At 36.1% G+C, this 14,273-nt stretch overlaps 1 protein-coding gene across 4 annotated transcripts in view; it reads left to right on the forward strand.

Moving 5' to 3' along the window:
- IL15 (interleukin 15) overlaps positions 1-14,273 on the forward strand; it is a 62,558-nt gene that overhangs the window by 36,093 nt on the left and 12,192 nt on the right. For 3 of the 4 annotated variants that reach the window (XR_004425667.1, XM_033135489.1, XM_033135490.1), the window contains one exon: positions 12,823-12,920. Coding sequence is in view for 3 of the 4 variants with exons in the window: in XM_033135489.1 (XP_032991380.1) it covers positions 12,823-12,920 (98 nt within the window). In the remaining variant the exon portion in view is untranslated. Of the gene's footprint in view, positions 1-11,772; positions 11,875-12,822; positions 12,921-14,273 lie in introns of all 4 variants that reach the window. The other variant, XM_033135491.1, reaches the window with a different exon arrangement.

The raw sequence follows: 14,273 nt of genomic DNA on the forward strand, positions 1-14,273 counted from the left end.
TTATTACTCTAGATGTAGTTCCTAAGAATGCTTCCTGCCAGGGAGTCCTCAGTGAGCATTAATTGAACATTTGGGAGAGATTTTTTTTTAAAATTGAAATGAGCATTCTTTAATGCCAATTTTTCCATATTAAGACTTCTTTGTTCTCCACTTGGATTTTGTGGGTAGGTCACTCTGGTTTCATGCCTTTGCTGGCTGGCATCTATGATATCCAGCTCAGCCTGTACACACCTATATTCTCCCTGTAATCCTGTGACTAATTAGTGGTCCTATTTTACTTCAGTTAAGCAGAACCTGAGAGAGTTTCTGTCTTTCATTATTGTATATTTTCCTTCTTTCCTCAGAATACCTTTTGAGTCTTACTCTGAACTCTTACATGAGATGCACTGTGAAACACAGTTTCTCTTCCTCCTTCCTCCCTGCCCCTTTTTCTTATGAATTGGCATGTTTAATTAACCTGAGTGAAAAGAAGGAGAAGACATCTTTTTTAAAAAGGGGAACGGAAATGATAGTAATCTTTGGTTTTCCCTAGAAACAGGTTGTTCAGCGTCAGAGGGAGTCTAAACTGTACAGATATTTCTTCACATTTTCCTTTAAAAATAAATAAATAAAAGGATAAGTGGCAGTCCAGACAGGCTGTTTTGTTGTGCTTTAATGGCCCATGGTAGCCCAGATGTTGAAATGCTTTAAGTGGGAAAAGAATTTTCTTTCATCTTCTTTTCTGCTAATGGTGTTTAGTTGTTGTAAATATTCAGTTCTAGCAGGATAATGGGTGCCTGAGGGAATCAAAGTGAAATAACGGGATTCTTAACATATTTGTTCATTTCTGTATAATTTGTATTTCATACATTTCTACTGGAAACTGAGAAAACATTTTTTTTTTTTACCCCAAAAGGCAATTACTCTGCCAGGCCCTGTTGCCCTATTATTATAGGGCCTTCTTTCTTTTCAGATAATGATCCACAGAATCTCTTCAGATGCTCAAGTTAAGTCATTAATTGGCTTGATGTAAGGGGTTGTTAGTGCAGAAAGCTTATTCTCTCCATTGTTGTGTATAACTCCCAGACAGTAAGTGACTCATTTTGTTGTTTCTGAGGCCAAGAATCATTCCTTTCTTTTGTCACCATACAACTGTGGATTTCAATTTACTTCACCAAGTTATAGCTCGTGTTGAACTAATTTTTGCTGAGAAGTGATTTTTCTAGACAATGTTTAAATTCTTTGATTAACAGTCAACAGTAAATACAACATTTGGAATTGGTATACTCTCCTGTAGAGATTATTAATGTAAGACTTTGTTCTTTTAGCGTACCTTTCCTCCTTCAGAAAGCGTTTTTTGCTGAACGGGGGATTTTTCTGAATGTTTTTTTCAGAGTTAACAACAAAGACAAGTTTAACTATTATCTTCCCATGTAAATGATTAATATGTTAATATCCACCTTTGTTCTCCTTATTGTACTCCCTCTTCTTAAATTAAGATCCATATTTGTTGAAAGAAAATGAGAGCACTAGGAAAATTTTACTTAATGATGACTAACGCTGAATTTTCTTTACTGAGTCTAACTTTAACTGATAATTAAATTGCACAAATAAAATAAATTTTATGTAGTTGCAGATTTTTTACATCAAACCTTTGAACGAAGTTTCTTAAGGTACTAGCTAGAAATTTCTATTAGAAAGTCAGTGCTATTTTACCTCCATGTCTACAACACACATAATCTATACTCACATTAAAAAATATATAAGCTATATACAAGCAGAGATTTTTTTCTTTTGTTCTCTGCAGTGGCAAACATCCTTTTGTGTGTGGATGTGCACGCATGTACACACACACACACACACACACACACACACACTCTCACTCAGTGGAACCCCAATATTGGAAAGTTCCCTGGACAGTTAGGGAAGGGGAGAGACAATCTGGTGTGATGGAAACAATATGGACTTGGTATCTCCTCTGGGTTGTTCTACTACCTGCATTATGGGAATTTGGAACAAGTTATTTAATAACTTCTGGCTCACTTTTATCTTGAATGTATGTTAAGATCACAGTCCCACATTTACTCTCACCTTCAGTCATTCATACAATATTTGTGTGACAGTGGTGAAGGTGATACTGAAGGGGAACGATAAAGCTTTGGGCTGGAGAGGGAGTGGTACAAATTTTCTGGGAAAAGAAAAAAGTATTGCTCACTTTTCAATTTTATTTGAAAGGGGGCTATAACCAAAATATACTGTGTAAAAGTATATTTTGTAAAGAAGTTGAATAATGACCAGCTTTAATCGGCAGGTCCAAATATAGGAACAATAGGAATATTTGATAAAGCAAATTTTAAAAAAAATACATATAAGGAAGCAACAGTTACAAAGAGCACCACAATCCAAATGGGAGCTCCTACATGGGGAAATTTCATGTAGGAACTCAACTAAGTATGACCCAATCCTGTACTTATCCTACTCATCCTACCATCAGCTATGAATTTTACTCTTAAAGAATCAATAGTCATTTCTCTCCTGTAAAAAGGACGAGTTGATGACCAGGGATCATAAATTAAGTTATTCAGTTGAAGGACTATCAGATGAGAGTCATAGTTTGTTTAGTAAGTAAACAACCAATTTGAATGTTTGTACTAGCTGATGTTAAAAAATGATTTGTAATTTTTATTTCTCTTTGGTTATACATTTACTTCATAATGCCTGTCAAGTACAACTGTTAAGTAGCAGCATTGTTGAAGAGTTTCAAGTTGTATTCCGTTGCCTAGAAAATCGATGCACGAAGACTCCGACTATCCAGACGCCTACACAACATGAATGGGTTTCCTCAGCTTGACCCTGCAGGTCACATGCAATCTGACTCCAACCTGCCTATTCAGTACTTTCCTGTCTTGCCTCTTAGGTTTCCTCATATTCGGATGGTATTATTCATGCTCGGTCTATATTAGCTGGAATCTCTTCCTATGCAAATTTTATTCACTCTTGCGTTTTAACCTCAGTTGCCATCCTACCAAAAGCCTTCACCACTTGCAGCAGCATTTTTTCATCCTTCTTTATTATTCATTTATCATGTATTCACAATCACACCACAAATATTTATTGCGTACCTTCTATGTTAAAGGGGCTGTCCTTTCCTAAACGTGAATTTCTATTTCATGTCTAGTTATATCCAAGTAGTTATACTGAGTTTGTTGTTTGATGTCTATTTAAACTCCTCTGTAAAACTGAGCTCATAAGGGCAGTGATTATGGTTTTCGTTTACTTGTTTGTTTGTTTTTCAAGGAGAGATGATGAATAGTGTAAGACATGACCAGACCGGGAGTTCTGAATCTGGGTCTGGGTCTCCTGTGGGCTGTGACTTAGTTCTTGGTAATTCACATCAGTGGAACTTTATTAAGCTTCTCTCATGTTTATGGCAATAGTAGCCCTAGAGAAGATAAACGGATACATGTATTTTATGTATGTTTGTTATGGACATGCATTAAAAATTATTTTTGGAGCCAACAATCTAAAGAAAGATCCTTAACCTGAGATCCGGAGACTTCTAGAGAGATGAATGTTTTAGCGTCAGAGGATTTTATATAAAGTTTTGGATATATGTTTATATGCATTTTTCTGAGAAGATGGTGACTAGATTTTAGATGTTAAAAGTGTCGTTGATCATTTAAAAAAGGATTAAACAACTTATGATCCTAATATGCATAAAACAAGTACTCAACTAAAAAACAAGAGCCATAGAAGAACAACAATATTGTAAGCTGGGTTCAGAAAAAGACAAAATGATATCTGACTGTGGTCATTTAAGGAAAGGTTTCCTGAAAGAGCTGGCTCTTGGAGTATATGCCATGTATCTTTTAGCCTCAACTTCCTCATGGAAAAGAGAGTAGATTATAAGATCTCAGTTATTCTTTCCAGTATAAATTTGCTTTTTCTTGAGCTCACCAAATGCCTATGAAAATGCCAGTCACATTATCAGTATTCAGAACACATCTGGTCATTAGTCTGAAGTGAAACTTTTAAACTTTGTTGTTCCAAATATATTCATTATCTTGAATTAAAACTTAGAATTGATAGCATTAACTCTCCAGTGTTCCATGAATGAAAGGAAGACTCATCAGATGTTTACATGCCATTGCTCATACTCTTTCACTTGGCAGATCAGAATGTTTTATTCATCATTTCTCCTTTATTGATTTGTAGCATTTTTAATACCTTTGTATTTTATTTACCTTTCTATGTCAGCATTCAGGGCCTCCTCATTAATCTTTTTGCTTTGTGGATGTAGGAACTCTCTCAAATCCACCTGATATTATCCCACACCTCACACATTCCTTTAACCAAAAGGGAGCTTGGGAAATGTTGAATGATAAATGAAAGGATGCATATCAAAGTGCATCAACGTAATCTCTAAATTGCCTATTTCCATATAGCACAGAGCTTAAAGAGCCTGGGCTCAGGAATGCGGCGGCAGGTTCAAATCTTCACACTGCCTGCTCCTCGTTGAGTCCCTGCTGCTAAGTTTGTCCGCAACTTCCTCATCTGTAAAGTGGAATGATGACTGGTCTCCTGAATTTACCTGATTCAATTAATTAAGTGCTTGGAAGAGTGTCTAACACATCATAAGTAAGAGAGAATCCAGGTTGTGGGGCCTCAAACTTTTAAGGTGTCTGGCCCTCTTTAAGACAAAAAGAGTACTAAATTGTTATACAAATACAAAATTAGTCATTTAGAAGATTTTTTTTAAGGATTTATTTAGCTTGAGAGAAGAAATCACACATTGCAGATATAAAAGAAACTGAAAAAAATGCACAAACATCACAAAATATATCATCATCGTTAATAAACTTCCCGACTCATCTTTATATACTTTATTTCCTATAAATTTTCATCTGCAGACACTTATATTTCCTCTTTTATACGGTAACGATTTTATATCTTTATATAGAGAGAATGGAAAGAAAACATATTGTTTTCTCTAGAAAAGTCGATTGAGATTTGTTTTTTGTTATTGGTGGTTTAGGAAGTATTGATTTACCTTCCCAATGCATTACTGGAAAGAACCCATATCTGCCTTCCTCCATGGCTACGAGCTCAGGTCCTTGTTTAGAGGGAAGCCTGGGAGAGGTACAGCTTTTCGATTTCACTTGGCATTATCTCAGGGCCAGTGCCTCCTCAGTGGGTCCAGCGTGGCTAGGTCCTCACTGCTCCCTCTTGACTCTCCATCCCCCACCCTTTGGGAAGGTCTTGTTGTGTGAGATGGGGGGAGGAAGTATAAAGCGGCTGAGAGTCTGGGACAGTGGCCCTGATGCATTTATTCACGTCCTTAAAGTCCCAGATAAGGTCCAGGTTCTCCATGAGGTCTACTGCAGTTAGAGTATCATTGAAGTCCAAATAGATGGAAGGAAATGCTGGCAGCCAGTAGTTCCTGCTGCAGACCCAGAATGACTTCTAGGACTCAGAAGGTGACCTCCAAGTGGGTGCTGCCCTCCATGCCCCCTCAGGGCTAAGGATGCTTCCTTACTGCAGACAATGGAAGACAGAGGCATTACAGCACCACCCAGTTCCTGGTAAATCTCCCTTTCACGCTGAGGGCTACGTAGTTAGCGTTATTATTTGACTCTTTCATTGCCAAATAATTTTTCAGCAAATCCCTAGGAATTTTGCAGTGAATGTCTTTTTGATCATATATAATTTTTTAACTCTCAGGAAGAATTCCACCTCTCTACTTTATCCCAACAGGGTAGGATTTCAGATGACCTCAACTTTTACTAAGTGGATTTTTAAATGGGTTGTGCCAGAGAAAGTGTCTGTTTGAAACTTCATGATTATATTAAGGGTGAAATCATATTGAGATAAAAATGCTGTATTTCCTTCATTCTTAAATATCGTCTGTAGTGGATGGCATTCTGTGGCCATATTCTCCTTCAGGAACAGACTTTTTATCCTGGGTGTGCCTCTTGCTAGTGCTTCAGCTAACATCTTCTCTGGATGAAATTCTGCTTGCCAAGGTCATACCCACTCCCTAGGGGCAGCCTGCACCCAGTGTTCTTTGAGAAGAGCAGAGTGTTTAGAAAAGCCCTTATTTCCCCAACTTGTACACTGCAGATGGCCACCCCCAGCTTCAGAGCTGCACAAAGCCCAGTGAGTGACTGCAGAGGGGCCTTACTTCTTCCTCTGCCCATTCAGCTTTCTTCCCTTCCACAGGAAGTGATCCTGCACACAACTTCCCAATATACATCCTGCACATAATCACTCAGAGGCCCCTTCCCAGAGAACCTGACCTGAAATACCATTTTTTAAGAAGCACAATCGTTTAGTAACATCCCCAGCTTTTCTGGGAATGAGGATAGAGATCATTTATAAGATGTGACCCAATTTCAGAAACGTTCAAATTGAAAAAACGTGCTGCTTAGATTCGTAGAAGTGTGCTACACGAGAGTGCTGTAATGCTTGCTGTATGATCACTTTCGTTGTGACCAATAACCTAACGCAATTAGATGCCTTTCACTGAAGCCATTACCTAAAGAAAGGTTAAAAATCGTTGTTCTTTCCCTTTTTTGCTGCAGTTTTCTCTTACATGCTCTCCTAGCCTGATCATCTCTGAATTCACGGTTGTAAGCCAATGTGTTATATCTCCAGCCCTGCCATCTCTTGAGTTTATAATTTGCAATATTGGTCTGTCTGCCGGAACATTTCTTTGCTATTCAACCAGCCTCCCAAACTTAACAGGTCCAACGCTGGATGAGACATCTTTCCCTCAAGCCAGCCCTGTCTTGTGTCCAATCTCAATTAGTGGCCCCACTGCCCTGACATTCCAAACCATAAAACCTGTTAATCATCCTAGACTCCACTCCCTCTCCCTCCCTGCACACTCAGCCAGCCAACAAGACCTGCCAGTTTTGCTGGGGAGTATTACGTACTCCAATAAGCAATACTATTACTGCTTTTCAGTTCCTATTACTGCTTCCTCAGTGTAGCCCCTTGTGGGGACCACTGTCACCATAATTGACTTGTTTCCTACTTTTAGCCTTGCGTCCTTTAAATATATCCCCCGAGCAGTGGTCCAATTTCAAATGCAATTTCCAGGTGATCTATTCCAAATGCAATTCTGATTGTGTCATTGCACTTATGAACGTAGTGAACAGGAAAATCTCCCGTCAAGCAAGGTTCTCCATGACTTAATTCATTTGTCACTTACCTGACCGCGACACTCCTTCTTTCTCCAACTTGATGTGTTGGTAAAATGGAAGTGCTTGGAGTTGACCTGCGTGCCTCCTAGTGTTTTGTGCCTCTGTGTCTTTGCCTGTTATTTTCCCTTTACCTGGAAAGCCCTTTTCTCCTTCTTATATTGGCTAACTTTAATCATCCTCCAAGGTAATCTTGTTTTGCATCTCCTCTGGGATGTTTTCTCTTAGCCTCAAAATCTGGATACCCAAACTATCTTAGCGTTTGTGGTGAAAGTCTGTCTGTGTTTCTATAATTTTCTAAAGGACAGGAACTATGCTCATTCACCTATGTAACCCTAGTGCCAGGCACTACTCTTTTTTATATATAAATTTGTGAAAAATATTAAAAATTTTTAATTACTCCTTACTTTTCCTCTATGTAATTTGAAGCTATATTGTTAGGTACATGAAGGTTCATGATCTTCTTGTAGGTTGTAACTTTTATGAGGATTATGTTAGAATTTAGAGAGGGTCCATGCGTATTATCCTTTGTATGGCTTGAATTCACTTGAATTCTAATTATTCTGGTATTGTGATGATGATGATGATGATGATGATGATGATGATGATGATGATTATACCTATATTTGCTTAACATATCTTTTTCTGTTCTTGTGTTGAAGCTTTTTGTATTATTTTATTTTTGTTCCATTTCTCATAAATAGCGTATTTTAAAGTGTATCTGTCTTTCACCTCTATTTTTTAAACGTAGCCTAAGTGTTTGTCTTTTAGTAAGCAAATACAGTTTTATCACATCTTTGCATGTGCGGGTGGATGTACTTGTATATTTTGACCAACTATTGCCACATTACTCTTTAATGTCTGTTTTTACTGTGCTTCCTTTGTTTAATTTTCCTTTCTGCCTGCCATTACTTCCGTTAGATTGCTTAGTTTTCTTGGCTCATTTTTCTTTCTTTTTTTGGTTTGGAAATTATAATGATATATCTAGTTTTTGATATTTTATCTGTAGCAAACTTTTCTCTTGATTTTTGCAATTAATCATCATGAATTTGTTGCACATTCCCCAAATAAAATAATCATCTTAACATGAGTTTCCATCTTCCTTTTCTCATATCATTTCTCATTTGGAGATTAGTCATGATTTTTCTTCCAGATTGCTATTTGGAAAAGTACATATAGGTCAGTAGTTGCCTTATGTTGGGAGTTGGAAAATGGAGTGACTGCAAAAGGATATGAGATAAATTTGATTATAGATATATTTTATGTCATAGTTGTGGTTGTGATATCGCGAATATATACAATTGTCAAAACGCTGCATATCATATACCTAAAATGGGTGTATTTTATTATCTTGAAATTATACCTCAATAAAGTTTATTTTAAAAGTGTAACAGAAAATGTCAGAAAGAACGAGGATATAGGATGTAGAGAAGGTCCTTTAGAGGTTGCATCTCAAGAAATTATATTGGCATATTTTTTTTCCAGCAATACTTTGTAGGTTGGAATTTGGCAAAATAAAAGTAGCAGAAAGATGAAATATGGGGTGCTATGTAGGATAATATTAAAGTGACTGACTGGGACACCTGCTGGTTAGGGAGGCAAGTGCAGCTAAGAGGCTGATAAGTGTGAAGGGAACAACGTAGTTGTGAACAAATGAAGAATCAAATCCAGCACAGGTAATGTGCTTATTATGTATCACGTCTGCTTCTATATGCTAGAGGTTACAGTAATAAACAATACAACAAGGTTTCTAACCATAAGAATCTCACATTTTTGCAAAATCAATGAATGAGCAAGGTGAAAAACAAGTACTTAAAAAAGTAGCAATTAGTTACTTGGACCCCAGAATAAATGTTAACTTGTTTTATGCTCCACACCTTCTGAAATCCCATATCTTTTTCTTTTTTTCTTGGACGACATTTTTATTTTTCTGGAATGCATTGTCACATAATTATGTCACAGACACTCTGTGGATCTTACATTTTCTAAGGTCTGGTATGAAAGAATGTTCTTTGCCCTCTTTCTCAAATAGTGTAATAGCTTTCTATGTTCAAATGCATTTTCCCTTGGACTTTGATGATTTGATCTATTGTCTTGTAAGTACCATGATCAGATTCATTCTGATTCTTGTCCTTGAGTATTTGCTTTTACTCCATGGGTGCTATTGGCACGTTTTTCTTTAGGAATTAAGAAATGTATTTTAAAATTACCATATTTTCCATTGATCCTATTTACTTCCCTTCAGTGAGACAACTAGTGCTTTTTTCTAACTCTATGAAATTTATTTTATTATTTTTATGATTATTTCCTCCTCTCTGTTGTCTTTGCTCTTTCTGGAGTTACTTTTTGATACTATGTTGGAATTTCTAGACCTGTTTCATAATTTCCAACTCTGTCATTTTGTGCAATTGTCTGAAAGAATTTCTTCACCTTTGCCAAGTATTTTGAATGCAGTACTTTTGGAAAGTGGGCTAGAGGAATAGATTTCATTAACTATTCCTGGACAGTCGGTTAAATGTCACAGCTGTGCTGTTCTGGAGAAACTGCCCCTTATACCTGACATAGAGAATTGTACTAGCTAGCATTTTTCAAAAACACTTACATAAAACATTTTTCAAGAACATTTGCACACACACACACACACAAAAAGCACATGAACATGTTGCCACATAGAGCTATGGTCAGAAAGTGGTGAGAGCATCTACTGTGTGTGCCCTCTAACAACATATACACATCATTGTTGTCTTAGATGATAAACTTCCTGAGGTGTTTCTATATTCATTGTTTCTAATACCATCCATTTAATTCATGCTTTTTGAGTAGTTATGGTTACTAAGGTGTCCAAATTTTATCACTGCCTTTGTCTTTGGCAGTGTAGGTATTTAAATGGTTACAATTTGCTTTGGAAGCATTTCAATATAATTAAAATTTTGTCTTGTTTTAAGTATTCCCAAGAGCTTAAATGTTGTTTTATTTAAAATACGTATATTTAAAATACCTATAACATCTTATGTAATGATTTATTTTGTTGTTTTGGTAAACTGTGCGATTTATAGGACCTGCTAACATGTTGTGTGGCTGTATGAATTAAATACCAACTTCAGATCTTATATTTGTATGAGTTAATTTATAAAAATCGTAGTAGTAACCATGGTAACATGGTTCATAATGGGTTTTTTTTTTTACATTTACTAGTGAACACAGATTGTGTTTCATGAAATTTCATGTTTGAAAATTTCATAATATTGGTATCAATTGAAAGCAATTACTGAAAAATGCTAGTACCATTAATGACAGGATAATTTGAGACATTTAAAGATTGTCAGTTTTTCAGCTGTACTCAAATAGGACTGATGAAGAAATCCACAGGAGCCAGAGGTCTGCAAACTGTAGACTGTGGGTCAAATTCACCAACTATCTGTTTTGATAAATGAAGTCATATTGGAACACAGCCATACCCATTCACTCATGCATTGTCTACAGCTGTTTTCACACCATAATAGCAGAGTTACAAAATTGTAAGTTACAAATCCTGACATACTATCCAGCCCTTTGGAGAAAAATCTGACCAATTCCTTCTTTATACAGTGGCAAACAACTCTAATTGAACACTACTTTCATACCATTATCAAACGACTCACTTTAATCTGAATACATAGGTGTTTGTATATGTTGTTGCTCAGGCTCTTTCCTTCACTTGAAGTGTTGTTTCTCTCCTTTTACTCACATCTAAAATCTGCCCATTTTTTTTTTAAGTTATGATTCCAATAACACTTCCTCTGTGAAATTTTATAATAAAAAAAGTGACTTCTATTCATCTTTTGTTACCGGTATATATTAAGTATTACAATTTTAATAGTTTTTTCCTTTCTTAAAATGTGTATCCATTTTTTGTCACTCTCTGTATTTAGAACAGGACATCTTTTTGGGGGGTGGGAGGGAAGGCAATTGTTATCACGCAGATTGCCTCTTCTGTCTCTGAGGAATGGAGAGAGCCCACATGATGAATTCCTTCATTGCTGTTTTCCAGAAAATTCCAGACTGGTTGATTAAGACGGTAGTTCTGAGAGAGGCAGAAACAGTAATTAAGTCAGGTATTAACTCTAGGTTTGTTATGGACTTTACCATCTGGGGCCTGAAGTTTTCTCTTTACCAATTTCAAAGACTGAAGACATCTATTCATTTCTGTAGCAATAGCTACTTATGTTTTAAATTGAATTAACCGTTTGTAGTTTATATGAATCCAGGTATTTGGTTTCTTATTCTTTTCACACATATGGCTTTGGCATTTGCCAGTTCAGGAGCATAATAGTAGAAAGAGTTGGGCTTTGTAATCAAGCAGACCTCGTCTCAAATCCTGGCTGTCACATACTTGGTCCTGCGGGGCCCAGGCTGCTTACCCAAATGCTGCTGACTCTACCCCATAGTGTTGCTGTGAGGATTCAATGTGATGCACACATTAAGTAACTAGCAAAGTGCCCGTGAAAAAGAAGGTGCTCCATAAATATTAATTCCTTTCCCTTTCTTCCCCCCACCCCACTAGTCCACTTGTGGTTTACATGGATCATTCTTATCCTGGATTGTATTGTAGGAAGTATTCTGGATGGATGGTGGCTGCTGGAAACCCATTGCTATAGCCAGCTCTTCTTCAATATTTAAGGACTTACACTGGCATTGAGTAATGAGAATTTCGGTAAGAAAAATTAGATGAAGATAGTATGTGGACTTTTCTTAAAAGGTCACTTACATCTCAGATACTTCATAATATGACTCTTGTCTGAAAATATTGGGATATCACAGATGTCGGTTCACACATGGATTGTTCTTATTTTGAAAGTAAAGAAATAGGTTTTTAAAATTCTATTAACAGCCCTGATACGCTCAAGGATATATTTATGTCCTTGTAAATATATTATTGCACTCATCTCACCCTATTTTGTTCTTTAAATTTCTGTCTCCTCAGTGAATTGTGTAGTCTTAGAGGAAAAGGTCTTGGTGTTCCTCAGCCCTTCAGTGTAGACTAACTTACGTATAGCTTCTTAGTGGTTAGGGGTGTAGTCACACGGCTATCTGAAATTCCAAAGCATTGACAACATGAAAGAGGCTGACAAAGGTATCAAAACTCTAGGAAGTTCTAAGTTAAGTGATTTTCCTAAATCATCAAAAAAAATTATTATATAGTGACCCTCAGGATGGCATAGAGTATTTTTATTGGTTCCATTTCTGTCCAATTTTTCTCTAAATGATGTTAATATATAATTAATTTTTATACAGTTACATGAACTTCATATAGTACTAGTAAAGTTATGTCGTTAATCTGTGCTGTACAAAATATGTTGGATTATTAAAAATGAAAGAAGGATGAGAGGGAGTTCAAGGATAATAGAAAAAGAGTAGTGGTGATATTAGTAGATACGTAAATTTTCTTAAAATTAGTGTGTATTAAAAGCATATTAAAGAATTTTGCCCATAAGAAACAGAGCTGGAGGGGGGAGCAAAAAAGTTGAATTCTAGTTTTATTAATTTCGATAAAGAATATTAATGCCTAAATTTTTTCTAAGATTTGATAAGCTAAATATTAATTTCAATATTGTTTTTTAACTAAAAAATTAACCATTTTCTCTATGATTATATTTTTCAGAAAACAAAATTGAGAAGTACGTCCATCCAGTGCTATTTGTGTTTACTTCTAAACAGTCATTTTTTAACTGAGGCTGGCATTCATGTCTTCATTTTCAGGTGATTTTATCTTTAGGCATAAATATCGTTATGCTTGTGGCCATAATCATTTTTTCCAATATCTTCCCTATTAAATTGGTTTATGTTCAGTTTGCTTACACCTTAGGTAGTCAGTATTTGAAGATTATGGAGACTCAGAAGAGGTATGTAAACACCCAACTGAGCATTTTTTTCTTCTAGTAGTATAGAAATGACTATCACATCCTCCAAATAAAGTGGACCTCTTGTTCTCTAACACAACTTGGAAGTACATTCCTTATTAATATCCTGCATGATTTTCATTGCAGTAAGAAGATAGATATTTAGGGCTTGCCCATGTTGCTTTGTATATCTATTTCCTGGCACTGACTTCTCCTATCCTAGCCTTATCCTAGTTTAGTTGTAAACATTTCTTTCATTATTTAGACCTTTTATTTTTCCTCCTAGTAAACATTCATATTTTTCCATGCCTGTTAACATTTTTCTTCTTTCTCAGCTGCAGATAATACATGGTACCCACTTGGCCTAAGCACCCAACCTATAGTTACCGTGTTTTCCCGAAAGTAAGACCTAGCCGGGCCATCAGCTCTGATGCGTCTTTTGGAGAAAAAATTAATATAAGATCCAGTCTTATTTTACTATAATATAAGTCCAGGTAATATAATATAATATAATATAATGCAATGCTAAGTCTTATATTAATTTTTGCTCCAGAAGACACATTGGAGCTGCTGGTCTGGCTAGGTCTTATTTTCAGGGAAACATGGTAAGTAATCTGACTCAGTTCAGTTCTAGTAATACCTCCCTGGTATGGGAAATGGTAGATTTGTGCAAGTAAATCTTGCTCACAAGATTAGTGCTGGTTCTCGTGCTTCTATAAAAATCCAGGGAACAATTATTCTTCCTGTAGCTCTAAGAATGTTTCCACAGTCACTTGGTCAGTGTATGTGTCTTTTCTCCAGATATTAAATTTCTATTTTACCAAAATGAGTAAGTATATGATCATTCAGCCTAGATTGGGCTAAGGTCTGTAATGTTTATGGATAAAACTGTTGCAAACATAGTAATAATGTGAGCGACATAGAAGGGACACATTTAATCTACTGTAAAGAAACTTTACTGTCAAAATCATTACATGAAAATGATTGTTGCTTATTTTAAGAAGTTTTCCTATTTATTGGACTTAAAAGTCTGATGGGACCTCTACTTAAAGAAAACCAGTAATTCATTCAAAACCATTTACTGAGTACTATCCCACATCAGGTACTGTTTTTGTTTCATTATAATAAGTTGCACCAGGGTTTTACAAGTTATCCCTCCAAATGAGGCTTTTCTCTAATCTAGACTTGTCAGTCCCTAAGTGAACTTAAAGGG

Source organism: Rhinolophus ferrumequinum, chromosome 18, assembly GCF_004115265.2.
Source record: "Rhinolophus ferrumequinum isolate MPI-CBG mRhiFer1 chromosome 18, mRhiFer1_v1.p, whole genome shotgun sequence".
Classification (NCBI taxonomy): Eukaryota; Metazoa; Chordata; class Mammalia; order Chiroptera; family Rhinolophidae; genus Rhinolophus; species Rhinolophus ferrumequinum.